A 12,885-nucleotide genomic window follows, 5' to 3' on the forward strand; every position below is an offset into this window, starting at 1 on the left:
ACTAGGAAATCAAGTACGCTAGCGTTTAACTATAGAAAAGGTGATTACGACAAAATGAGAAAAATGGTGAAAAAAAGACTGAAAGGAGCAGCTCGCAGAGTAAAAAACTTGCATCAGGCGTGGATGCTGTTTAAAAACACCATCCTGGAGGTTCAGGACAAATATATTCCACGTATTAGAAAAAAGGGAAAAAAGACTAAACGTCAGCCGGCGTGGCTAAACAGTAAGATAAAGGAAATCATTAGAGCCAAAAAACAATCCTTCAGAAAGTGGAGAAGAGAACCAACTGAAAGTAACAGGATAGATCATAAGGAATGCCAAGCCAAATGCAAAGCGGAGATAAGGAGGGCAAAAAAGGACTTTGAGAAGAAATTAGCGTTGGAAGCAAAAATACATAGTAAAAATTTTTTAGATACATTAAAAGCAGGAAACCGGCCAAAGAGTCGGTTGGGCCGCTGGACGAAAATGGTGTTAAAGGGGCGATCAAGGAGGACAAAGCCGTAGCGGAGAAATTAAATGAATTCTTTGCTTCGGTCTTCACCGAGGAGGATTTGGGGGGGACACCGGTGCCGGAAAGAATATTTGAAGCGGGGGAGTCGGAGAAACTAAACAAATTCTCTGTAACCTTGGAGGATGTAATGGGTCAGTTCAGCAAGCTGAAGAGTAGTAAATCACCGGGACCTGATGGTATTCATCCCAGAGTATTAATAGAACTAAAAAATGAACTTGCGGAGCTACTGTTAGAAATATGCAATCTGTCCCTAAAATCGAGTGTAGTACCGGAAGACTGGAGGGTAGCCAATGTTACTCCGATTTTTAAGAAGGGTTCCAGAGGAGATCCGGGAAATTATAGACCGGTGAGTCTGACGTCGGTGCCGGGCAAGATGGTGGAGGCTATTATTAAGAATAAAATTGCAGAGCATATACAAAAACATGGACTGATGAGACAAAGTCAGCACGGATTTAGTGAAGGGAAGTCTTGCCTCACCAATCTAATGCATTTTTTTGAGGGGGTAAGCAAACATGTGGACAATGGGGAGCCGGTTGATATTGTATATCTGGATTTTCAGAAGGCGTTTGACAAAGTGCCACACGAAAGACTCCTGAAGAAATTGCAGAGTCATGGAATCGGAGGTAGGGTATTATTATGGATTAAGAACTGGTTGAAAGATAGGAAGCAGAGAGTAGGATTGCGTGGCCAGTATTCTCAGTGGAGGAGGGTAGTTAGTGGGGTCCCGCAGGGGTCTGTGCTGGGTCCGTTGCTTTTTAATGTATTTATAAATGACCTAGAGATGGGAATAACTAGTGAGGTAATTAAATTCGCCGATGACACAAAATTATTCAGGGTCGTCAAGTCGCAGGAGGAATGTGAACGATTACAGGAGGACCTTGCGAGACTGGGAGAATGGCCGTGCAAGTGGCAGATGAAGTTCAATGTTGACAAGTGCAAAGTGATGCATGTGGGTAAGAGGAACCCGAATTATAGCTACGTCTTGCAAGGTTCCGCGTTAGGAGTTACGGATCAAGAAAGGGATCTGGGTGTCGTCGTCGATGATACGCTGAAACCTTCTGCTCAGTGTGCTGCTGCGGCTAGGAAAGCGAATAGAATGTTGGGTGTTATTAGGAAGGGTATGGAGTCCAGGTGTGCAGATGTTATAATGCCGTTGTATCGCTCCATGGTGCGACCGCACCTGGAGTATTGTGTTCAGTACTGGTCTCCGTATCTCAAAAAAGATATAGTAGAATTGGAAAAGGTACAGCGAAGGGCGACGAAAATGATAGTGGGGATGGGACGACTTTCCTACGAAGAGAGGCTGAGAAGGCTAGGGCTTTTCAGCTTGGAGAAGAGACGGCTGAGGGGAGATATGATAGAAGTGTATAAAATAATGAGTGGAATGGATCGGGTGGATGTGAAGCGACTGTTCACGCTATCCAAAAATACTAGGACTAGAGGGCATGAGTTGAAGCTACAGTGTGGTAAATTTAAAACGAATCGGAGAAAATTTTTCTTCACCCAACGTGTAATTAGACTCTGGAATTCGTTGCCGGAGAACGTGGTACGGGCGGTTAGCTTGACGGAGTTTAAAAAGGGGTTAGATAGATTCCTAAAGGACAAGTCCATAGACCGCTATTAAATGGACTTGGAAAAATTCCGCATTTTTAGGTATAACTTGTCTGGAATGTTTTTACATTTGGGGAGCGTGCCAGGTGCCCTTGACCTGGATTGGCCACTGTCGGTGACAGGATGCTGGGCTAGATGGACCTTTGGTCTTTCCCAGTATGGCACTACTTATGTACTTATGTACTTATGTAAGCAATCCATCTATTTACCGGTTCAACTAATTATTAACAACAATGATTCAGAAAACATCCCCTACCAACCTTCTTACCCTCCATGCTCTTCCCAACTTCTCCTTTATCACCCCACCTCCTTACCTACCCCTATCCTCTCATATCTCTTCTATTCCATTTACTCCTTGTTCATTTGTCCTATCACGTACCTCCTTTGTTGATTCTGATACTACAGATTGTATTCTCTTGTTACTATGTAAGCCACATTGAGCCTGCGATGAGCGGGAAAGCCCGGGGTACAAATGTAATAAATAAATAAATGTTTATTAAAATTTGATTAACTACTTTCTGAATAAGCCCCACCGGCCACAGTGGTGCAGATGTTGTGGAAATACTATGTGGAGGGACCTGGATTTGATTCGCAGGTCTCACTGTCTGCTCCCTGGGCCACAGGATACTGCTGAAGCACCATTCATAGTTCTTGGGTGTAGGATGTTGGATATTAAGTAATGACTACATCTAGTGGACTGATTTAAAACCCTTGATTAGGTGGTCTTAGAAGCAGACCCAGTGTCTGGTCCCTGGTCAAGAACTGTTGTTGTGACAAGACTAAAGTTGGAGCAAGATAAAATAAGGGAAACATTTTCCAGGTAGTTCTGAATGAAGGATCATGGCACAAGATCCCAGCCTAGTACTATTTTTATGCTGATGACTTCCAGATCTACCTTATTCTAGGAATCCAGGACCAAGATCAGCCTGTTTGTCTTAGAAGTCCCAACACCATCTGTAACTTAGCATTGCCAAGACTGAGCTTTGTATCTTTCCTCCTAAATCTATCTTGCTGGTTCCCTCATTCTTTTTTTCTGTGGAGAACACTGCCCCCTCCCCAAGTCCCTTCAGGGTGGGATAGCAAATGTCTAATAAATCTGGACTCCTCTTTCTCTGTATATATCCAACAGACTGCTAAAACCTGTTATTATTTCTCTCTGTATAACATCACCAAAACTTGTCCTTTCTGAACATACTACCAAACCCCTTATCCCCACTCTCAATCTCCTCCCATTTAGACTACTTCAACTCTCCCCTTCAATCTGTTCAAAATTCTATAGCATCAGTTGTATTCCACCATCTACCCTCATCTCAGGTCACTTTATTGGCTCCCTAGCCATTTCCATATATAGTTCAAATGGCTCTTACCAACTTATTACTACAATCATTCTGTATATCGTCATCTCTCTCCCCTCTCCCTATACCTCATAATAAATTCAACATCCTAATCCCTTATTTGTCCTGTTTGTCTATCTTGAATAGAGAGTGCGAGCTCTGTTAAGCAGAAACGCTCTCTTACGTGTCTATTAGCACTATACAAATGATTAGTAGGCTAAGTAATGCATAGCGGTACCGATTTTGACTGAGCTGAAGTATCATGGAGGAGGAAGAAACTACTAAAAATGAAACTAAACCTTCCAGCGTATCTGGCACTGACTCAGTTGCTGTTAGCACGAACGGCCGACCCAGCATTTGCGGAGATGTCAGAGATGAATCGTTTGGAATATCAATCAGCAAAGTGCTTGACAGGATGCTATGTAATATATTCCAGATTGTAACTGTGTGATGCCAAAATTAACATGCGATAACTGCAAAACCTCTGCCCTGAATCAGATCAACAGTGAAATGGACACATGGGATGACGGACCCAGGTGCTGCAGTGCTCAGTGAACTGACTTATCTGGGGCTAGAAAGGAATTTCTTTTTAATTGGCATAAAATGGGATACAAGTGCATTATCTCACACATGGGAGTGTTGGACAGAATAAATTTGGGCGCTGTAGACCTCTCATTTTCTTTCAACCTAAGAAAGTCTGCAGCTAAAGCATTTCTTGAACATACTGGTTACATACAGTGGAGGAGGAGTGGAGAAGTGGCCTAGTGGTTAGAGCACTGGTCTTGACGTCCAGAGGTGGCCGGTTCAAATCCCACTGCTGGAGGAGTAACCTAGTGGTTAGTGCAGTGGACTTTGATCCTGGGGAACTGGGTTCGATTCCCACTGCAGCTCCTTGTGACTCTGGGCAACTCACTTAACCCTCCATTGCCCCTGGTACAAAATAAGTACCTGAATATATGTAAACCGCTTTGAATGTAGTTGCAAAAATCTCAGAAAGGCGGTATATCAAGTCCAAGTTCCCTTTCCTTGTGATCTTGGGAAGTCACTTAACCCTCCATTGCCTCAGGTACAAACTTAGATTGTGAACCGTCCTGAGACAGAGAAATATCCAGAGTACCTGAATGTAACTCACCTTGAGCTACTACTGAAAAAAGGTGTGAGCAAAATCCAAATAAATAAATAAATATCTTAGCTTAAATATCTGTACCAAAATGAAATACCACCACCTTAATAATGAAAAAGTTAAATATGGTCTGTGCTTTTGTTCACAGTGAGGCTGAAAATGAGAGTGCAAAACTCTAACTCAGGAAAAACGGAATTTTCCAAAATAACCATAAATAAGGGGGAAGATAAGTAAACTATAAAAAAGATGCCCAAAACACTACTGTAACACAGGAAATGACAGCAGATAAAATCTTTTTCTGCTCTGGAGTCGCTGCTGAAAGAAAGGATAGTTAACTTTCTAGAAGCCAACGTGTTACAGGACCTGAGGCAACATGGCTTTACCAAAGATAAATCCTTCCAAACGAATCTTATTGACTTTTTTGACTAGGTGACCAAAGAACTGGATGAGGGACATGCACTAGATGTATTCTATTTGGACTTCAGCAAAGCCTTTGATACGGACCCCCAGAGAAGACTCGTGAACAAGCTGAAAGGGTTGAACTTAGGACCGAAAGTGGTGAACTGGATAAGAAACTGGTTGACCGACAGAGGCAGAGGGTGGTGGTAAATGGAATCCGCTCGGAGGAAAGAAAGGTGAGCAGTGGAGTTCCTCAGGGGTCGGTGCTGGGGCCTATTCTGTTTTATATTTGTGAGTGACATTGCCAAAGGGTTAGAAGGTAAAGTTTGCCTATTTGCGGATGATACTAAGATTTGTAACAGAGTGGACACCCAGGAGGGAGTGGAAAACATGAAAAAGGATCTGCAGAAGCTAGAAGAATGGTCTAAGGTTTGGCAATTAAAATTCAATACGAAGAAATGCAAAGTGATTCACTTAGGGAGTAGAAATCCACGGGAGACGTATGTGTTAGGCAGTGAGAGTCTGCTAGGTACGGATGGGGAGAAGGATCTTGGGGTGATAGTATCTGAGGATCTGAAGGCGACAAAACAGTGTGACAAGGCGGTGGCCGTAGCTAGAAGGTTGTTAGGCTATATAGAGAGAGGTGTGACCAGCAGAAGAAAAGAGGTTTTAATGCCCCTGTATAAGTCGTTGGTGAGGCCCCACCTGGAGTATTGTGTTCAGTTTTGGAGGCCGTATCTTGTTAAGGATGTAAAAAGAATTGAAGCGGTGCAAAGAAAAGCTACGAGAATGGTATGGGATTTGCGTTACAAGACGTATGAGGAGAGACTTGACCTGAACATGTAAACCCTGGAGGAAAGGAGAAACAGGGATGATATGATACAGGCGTTCAAATATTTGAAAGGTATTAATCCGCAAACGAACCTTTTCCGGAGATAGGAAGGCGGTAGAACTAGAGGACATGAAATGAGATTGAAGGGGGGGGGGGGGGGGGGGGCAGACTCAAGAAAAATGTCAGGAAGTATTTTTTCACGGAGAGAGTGGTGGATACTTGGAATGCCCTCCCGCGGGAGGTGGTGGAGATGAAAACGGTAACAGAATTCAAACATGCGTGGGATAAACATAAAGGAATCCTGCTCAGAAGGAATGGATCCTCGGAAGCTTAGAGGAGGTTGGGTGGTGGAGCCGGTGGTTGGGAGGCGGGGCTGGTCCTGGGCAGACTTCTACAGTCTGTGCCCTGAAAATGGCAGATACAAATCAAGGTAAGGTATACACAAAAAGTAACACATATGAGTTTATCTTGTTGGGCAGACTGGATGGACCGTGCAGGTCTTTTTCTGCCGTCATCTACTTTGTTACTATGAGGGGCATAATCAAACAGCGGCGGTCAAATAGCTGGCCGGCCATTTCGGGGGCCGGCGCCACATGGGGGCGGAGGCAACCGTAGTTTCGAAATACGGTTGGGGCCAGCTAAATCGATCTCCGGGTGTAGAGGAGATGGCCGGCTTCATTTTTCAGCCATAATGGAAACTGGGGCCGCCCATCTCAAACCCGGCGAAATGCAAGGTATTTGGTCGTGGGAGGAGCCAGCATTGGTAGTGCAGTGGCCACCCTCACATGCCAGGACACCAACTGGGCACCCTAGGGGGCACTTCTAAAAATTAAAAACAAAAAAAAATAACAATAGCTCCCAGGTACATAGCTCCCTTACCTTGGGTGCTGAGCCCCCCAAATCTTCCCCAAAACCCACTACCCACAACTGTACAACACTACCATAGCCCTAAGGGGTGAAGGGAGGCACCTATATGTAGGTTTTGGGGGGGGGGAGATTGGAGGGCTCCCATTTACCACCACAAGTGTAACAGGTAAGGGGGGGGGGGGGATGGGCCTGGGTCCATCTGCCCGAAGTGCACTGCACCCACTAAAAACTGCTCCATGGACCTGCATACTGCTGTCAGGGAGCTGGGTATGACATTTCAGGCTGGCATAGAGGCTGGCAAAAAAGTTTTGTTTTGGTTTTTTTGGGGGTGGGAGGGGGTTGGTGACCACTGGGGGAGTAAGGAGAGGTGATCCCCGTTTCCCTACAGTGGTCATTTGGGGCTCCTTTGTGAAGCTTGGTCGTGAAAAAAAAAGGGACCAAGTAAAGCCAGCGAAATGCTCGTCAAGCCTGGCTTTTTTTTTCCCATTATTGCGCGAAGTCAGCCATCTCGTGAGCACGCCCCTGTCCTGCCTTCACTACCCTACCGACACGCCCCCTTGAATTTTTGCCTGCTCCGCGACGGAAAGCAGTTGGCGCCAGCCAAAATCGGCTTTCGATTATGCTGATTTGGCCGGGTTCAGGAGATCGCCAGCCATCTCCCGATTTGTGTCGGAAGATGGCTGGGGATCTCTTTCGAAAATGAGCTGGTATGTTACCTCAAGGTATGACCCAATTTAGTTCCAAAGGACTCTCCTGCTCAGATTGAGATCCAGCTAACCAACTGGACCAGGAACAGCACTCAAGTGACTAAACCGGGAGCTGTAGAGCACAACCTCATCCACCTGCTGGAGATAGAAAAATACTGAATCGCAGGAGCTGCACACAGGACTTAGGGACCCTTTTATTAAGCTGCATAGGTGCCTACGCGTGCCAAACACAAGCCAAATTGGAGTTACCGCCCGGTTACAGTGTGGCCTCTGCGGTAATTTCAATTTTGGCACACGTCTGAAAAATATTTTTTTATTTTCTGGCATTTGACACGCGTAGGTCATTATCTCCCAGATTCATTACTGCTAGGACAATGGCTGCCAGTAAGGTCTCAGACCCAAAATGGACGTGCGGCAATTTTGATTTTGACGCACGTCCATTTTCGGCAAAAAAAAAAAAGAGGCCTTTTTTACAGGCCCGCTAAAAAATGGATCGGCACATGCCCAAAACCCACACGTACACTACCGCAAGCCATTTTTTAGTGCACCTTTGTAAAAGTACTCCTTAGAGAATACAGAACTGAGGTATTCCTTCTTATCTGTTCCCTTCTCCAGTACTGCCAACTCCAGACTTCGCGCCTTCTGTCTCGCTGCACCCTACGCCTGGAATAAACTTCCTGAGCCCCTACGTCTTGCCCCATCCTTGGCCACCTTTAAATCTAGACTGAAAGCCCACCTCTTTGACATTGCTTTTGACTCGTAACCACTTGTAACCACTCGCCTCCACCTACCCTCCTCTCTTCCTTCCCGTTCACATTAATTGATTTGATTTGCTTACTTTATTTTTGTCTATTAGATTGTAAGCTCTTTGAGCAGGGACTGTCTTTCTTCTATGTTTGTGCAGCGCTGCGTACGCCTTGTAGCGCTATAGAAATGCTAAATAGTAGTAGTAGTAGTAGTAGGTATGCTGTATATCGCCACCTGATGGTCAATGGTCATAGATGCCCACTTTCCAGAACAGTATGAAGGACACCAACGAAGTATCATTTCAAGAAAAAAAAAAATCTGTAATTACCGTATTTTTCGGACTATAAGACGCACTTTTTTCCCCCAAAATTTGGGAGGAAAATGGGGGGTGCGTCTTATAGTCCGAAGGTAGCGTTTTCGGACCTCCGTTCCAGTACTTACATGATTCCATGTGCCCTGGTGGTCTAGTGACGTCGGGGCAGGAAAGAGCCCCCTCTTTCCTGCCCATCGCGCTGCTCTCCGTGCTCCTCAATGCTTTCTGACGGTCTCGGCGAGATTCAAAATGGCCGCCGAGAATCTCGGCGGCCATTTTGAATATCGCCGAGACCATCAGAAAGCATTGAGAAGCACGGAGAGCAGCGCGATGGGCAGGAAAGAGGGGGCTCTTTCCTGCCCCGACGTCACTAGACCACCAGGGCACATGGAATCATGTAAGTACTGGAACGGAGGTCCAAAACCCGGACAAGACGCACCGGAGCAGAGCACCTAGGTTTTAGAGGAGGGAAAGAGGAAAATTTTTTTTTTCCTCTTTCCCTCCTCTAAAACCTAGGTGCGTCTTATGGTCCGGTGCGTCTTATAGTCCGAAAAATACGGTATTTCTAATTTCCAATGGACCATCCACAGACCTCAAGGATGTTCAAGGACTGCAGATTAAGAGCCCCACATTGAAGAAGTCTTCCTTCTGAATTAACATTGACCCAATGGCCAAGCATGCTGTTATAGGAGTCACTGTCCTTTGATTCAGTACTGATAGTGTGTCCCAGGAGAACAGGGTTGAAGCTGACCTCTGACAACTGCAGAGGAACATGCTCAGGTGCATCTCTCACCTACACTCCAGAATAGAAAGGCCAGGTTTCCAAGATTAGCCTTTGATTTCCCACCACAGGCTCCCTTAAGTTTGACATTCCATGTCATGGTAAGAACTTACTTGAGCAACTCCAAGATGGCCAGTACAATGTCATTCACATAGCAGAAGCCAGAAGCCTCAGATTTCTTCGCATGGTGCAGACCTCCAGCCCAATTAACTGCCATGTCCGTCTGCTGTCTGTTCAGTTTTACTGCTCCAGCTGATCACATGAAAAAAAAAAATCAATCCCGTTTAGCATCTAATGTCATTTTATTGGTTTATATAAAATCAAGATGCACAGATTCTGTTGGGGTTTATTAATGATAAATTATTGGCCAATTCCTGAGAAGAATCATTTTGAAGTACTAACTATGCTTATGCATGAAAAACAAGCATGCATGGTGATTGGGGGGGGGGGGGGGGGGGGCAGCAGTGGCAGCTCGGGGAGGACTCCCACCATCTACAGAGCTTAGAGAGTTCTGGGTGGGGCTTCAGGAACCCCAGCAGCTCAGGTATTTATATTTTGCATTTTTGAAGGGATCCCCAGAAGCTTAGCCGGCGGTGGGAGGCAGGGCTGGTGGTTGGGAGGCGGGGATAGTGCTGGGCAGACTTATACGGTCTGTGCCAGAGCCGGTGGTGGGAGGAGGGGCTGGTGGTTGGGAGGCGGGGATAGTGCTGGGCAGACTCATACGGTCTGTGCCAGAGCCGGTGGTGGGAGGAGGGGCTGGTGGTTGGGAGGTGGGGATAGTGCTGGGCAGACTCATACGGTCTGTGCCAGAGCCGGTGGTGGGAGGAGGGGCTGGTGGTTGGGAGGCGGGGATAGTGCTGGGCAGACTTATACAGTCTGTGCCCTGAAAAAGACAGGTACAAATCAAGGTAAGGTATACACAAAAAATGGCACATGTGAGTTTATCTTGTTGGACAGACTGGGTGGACCGTGCAGGTCTTTTTCTGCCGTCATCTACTATGTTACTATGTTAGGTGAACTGAAAATTTGGTGCCCAGTCATTTTGGCCTCAAGGACCCCCCCCCCCCCCCCTTTCAAATCAGCCATGTGGCTACACCACTGAATACAATGCCGATATCCATATTCTAGTCAATAAATTCAAAATAAAACACTTTTTTCAATCTTTGTCGTCTGGACATTTTGTTTTTCCATAACCTTGGTCCCAGTTTTCTTTTCTGCTTTCTTGTCTGTATTATGCTAATTCTCTTTCCAGTGTCTGCTGTCCATTTTTCTTTTCTCCTCTCGTGCCATTCCCTCACTACGCCTGTCTCTAACATATTGATTTTCCCTTTCAGGTCTTTCCTACCCCTGTCCACTCAAATTTCACCCTCCCTCCCACCCTTCCTTTTTTTATTTTTCATCTACCTATCAACTTTTCCATCTCCCCTCAGTCCCTGGCTCTCCCATTTCCCATCTCACTCCTTTCCCAGCTGCCTATTTCCATCTACTCCCCATTACCATATTTCTACCTCTGTACGGACTACCCTCTTCACACTCATCTTCTTGCCACTACCCTTTGACCTCTCCCACACGGTTCCACCAGTTCCAGTACCCCCCTCCCTCTCTACTCTTGTAGTCTACTTCATCCTTCTATCATTGACTGACATCTCTCTGTCCCTTTCTCACCTAGCATATTCCTGTCCCACCTCTACAAGTCCATCTCTCCTCCTCTCTCCCCCAACGCCACAGACTAACATTACGTCCTCTTTTTTCTGTTCTTCTCCCTCCCCCCCACCGATGCAGCATCTTTCTTTTTTCTCCCTCCATCCCACTGTTCAGCATCTCACCCTCCCTTCTACCACTAGACCCAACATTTCTCCCTCTCTTCCCTCCCTCCTCACCTCCCCCAGATCCACTCTCTCTCCCTTTCTCTTCCTAACTGCCCTCCCATCCAGCATTGCCCCCTGCATCCACATCAACCCCAGGTCCAACTTCTCTCCCTTTCTCTTCCCTCCCTCCATCCCACTGACCACCATCTCTCTCCTCCTCTCCTCTGTTTCTGGGCCCATCATTTCTTCTTCACCTCCCCCACCTCCAGTCCAGAATTTCTCCCTCTCTCTGAACCCCCTCCGGCTTACAAAAAACACAACTGCTCCAGGGGGTCCTCACAGGCTGGTATGTCTTCCCTTTCTCCCCACCCTGGTCCGACACCTCCTCATCTTCCCGATCTACCTTTTAAAATGCATTTTTCTTTGCAGGGTGTCACTAGTGCTACCTGAGGCCTCCCCAGCCCTGTCCCTCTGCAATGGTCCGCCCCTCCCCCCGACGCAAATTCCTGTTTCCCCCAGGGTATATCGCAGCAGAGGGACAGCGCCAGGGAGGCCACAACCCCCTCCATAGAAAAATGCATTTTAAAAGGTAGATCGGGACGCCGAGGGAGGCATCAGGGTAGGGGGACAGAGAGAAGGGGAAGACATACTCACCCACAAGGGGCCCCCCTAGAGCTTTGGGGCACAGGGAAGCTGTCTTGATTGCCCTCCCCCCCCCCCCCCCCCCCACCCCCCACGGCCCTGCCTACATAAGTGCATAAGTTTTGCCATACTTGGAAAAACCAAAGGTCCATCAAGCACAGCATCCTGTTTCCAACTGTGGACATTCCAGGTCATAAATACCTGGCAAGATTCCAAAAAAATACAAACATTTTATACTGCTTATCCCAGAGATCGTGGATTTTCCCCTAGTCCATTTAATAATGGTCTATGGACTTTTCCTTTAGGAAGCTGCCCAAACCTTTTTAAAACTCCGCTAAGCTAACCACCTTTACCACATTCTCTGGCAATGAATTCCAGAGTTTAATTACACGTTGAGTGAAGAAAAAGTTTCTCCGATTCGTTTTAAATTTACTACATTGTAGCTTCATCGCATGCCCCCTAGCACTTGTATTTTTGGAAAGCGTGAACAGACGCTTCACATCTACCCGTTCAACCCCACTCATTATTTTATACACCTCTATCATATCTCCCGTCAGCCACCTTTTCTCCAAGCTGAAGAGCCCTAGCCGCTTTAGCCTTTCCTCATAGGGAAGTCGTCCCATCCCCTTTATCATTTTCGTCGCCCTTCTCTGCACCTTTTCTAATTCAACTATATCTTTTTTGAGAGGCAGTGACCAGAATTGAACACAATAGTCGAGGTGCGGTCACACCATTGAGGGACACAATACATTATAACATCCTCATTTTTGTTTGGTTTTTTTTTTGTTACATTTGTATCCCGCGCTTTCCCACTCATGGCAGGCTCAATACCTAACATTCTATTTGCTTTCTTAGCCGCAGCAGCACACTGAGCAGAAGGTTTCAACGTATCATCAACGACGACACCTAGATCCCTTTCTTGGTCTGTGACTCCTAACGTGGAACCTTGCATGACATAGCTATAATTCGGGTTCCTCTTTCCCACATGCATCACTTTGCACTTGCTCACATTAAACTTTATCTGCCATTTAGACGCCCAGTCTCATAAGGTCCTCTTATCCCTCCCTCACTAGTTACTCCCATCTCTAGGTCATTTATAAATATGTTAAAAAGCAGCGGTCCCAGCACAGACCCCTGGGGAACCCCACTAACTACCCTTCTCCATTTAGAATACTGACCATTTAACCCTACTCTCTGTTTTCTATCTTTT

General features: G+C 46.3%; 1 protein-coding gene across 1 annotated transcript in view; it reads right to left on the reverse strand.

Moving 5' to 3' along the window:
- Positions 1-12,885, reverse strand: part of HDAC2 (histone deacetylase 2) — a 157,452-nt gene that overhangs the window by 96,192 nt on the left and 48,375 nt on the right. The window contains exon 5 of the mRNA XM_030199223.1: positions 9,339-9,477. Within this exon, the coding sequence (XP_030055083.1) occupies positions 9,339-9,477 (139 nt within the window). The remainder of the gene's footprint in view (positions 1-9,338; positions 9,478-12,885) is intronic.

The sequence above is a fragment of the Microcaecilia unicolor genome, chromosome 3 (assembly GCF_901765095.1).
Source record: "Microcaecilia unicolor chromosome 3, aMicUni1.1, whole genome shotgun sequence".
Taxonomy (NCBI): Eukaryota; Metazoa; Chordata; class Amphibia; order Gymnophiona; family Siphonopidae; genus Microcaecilia; species Microcaecilia unicolor.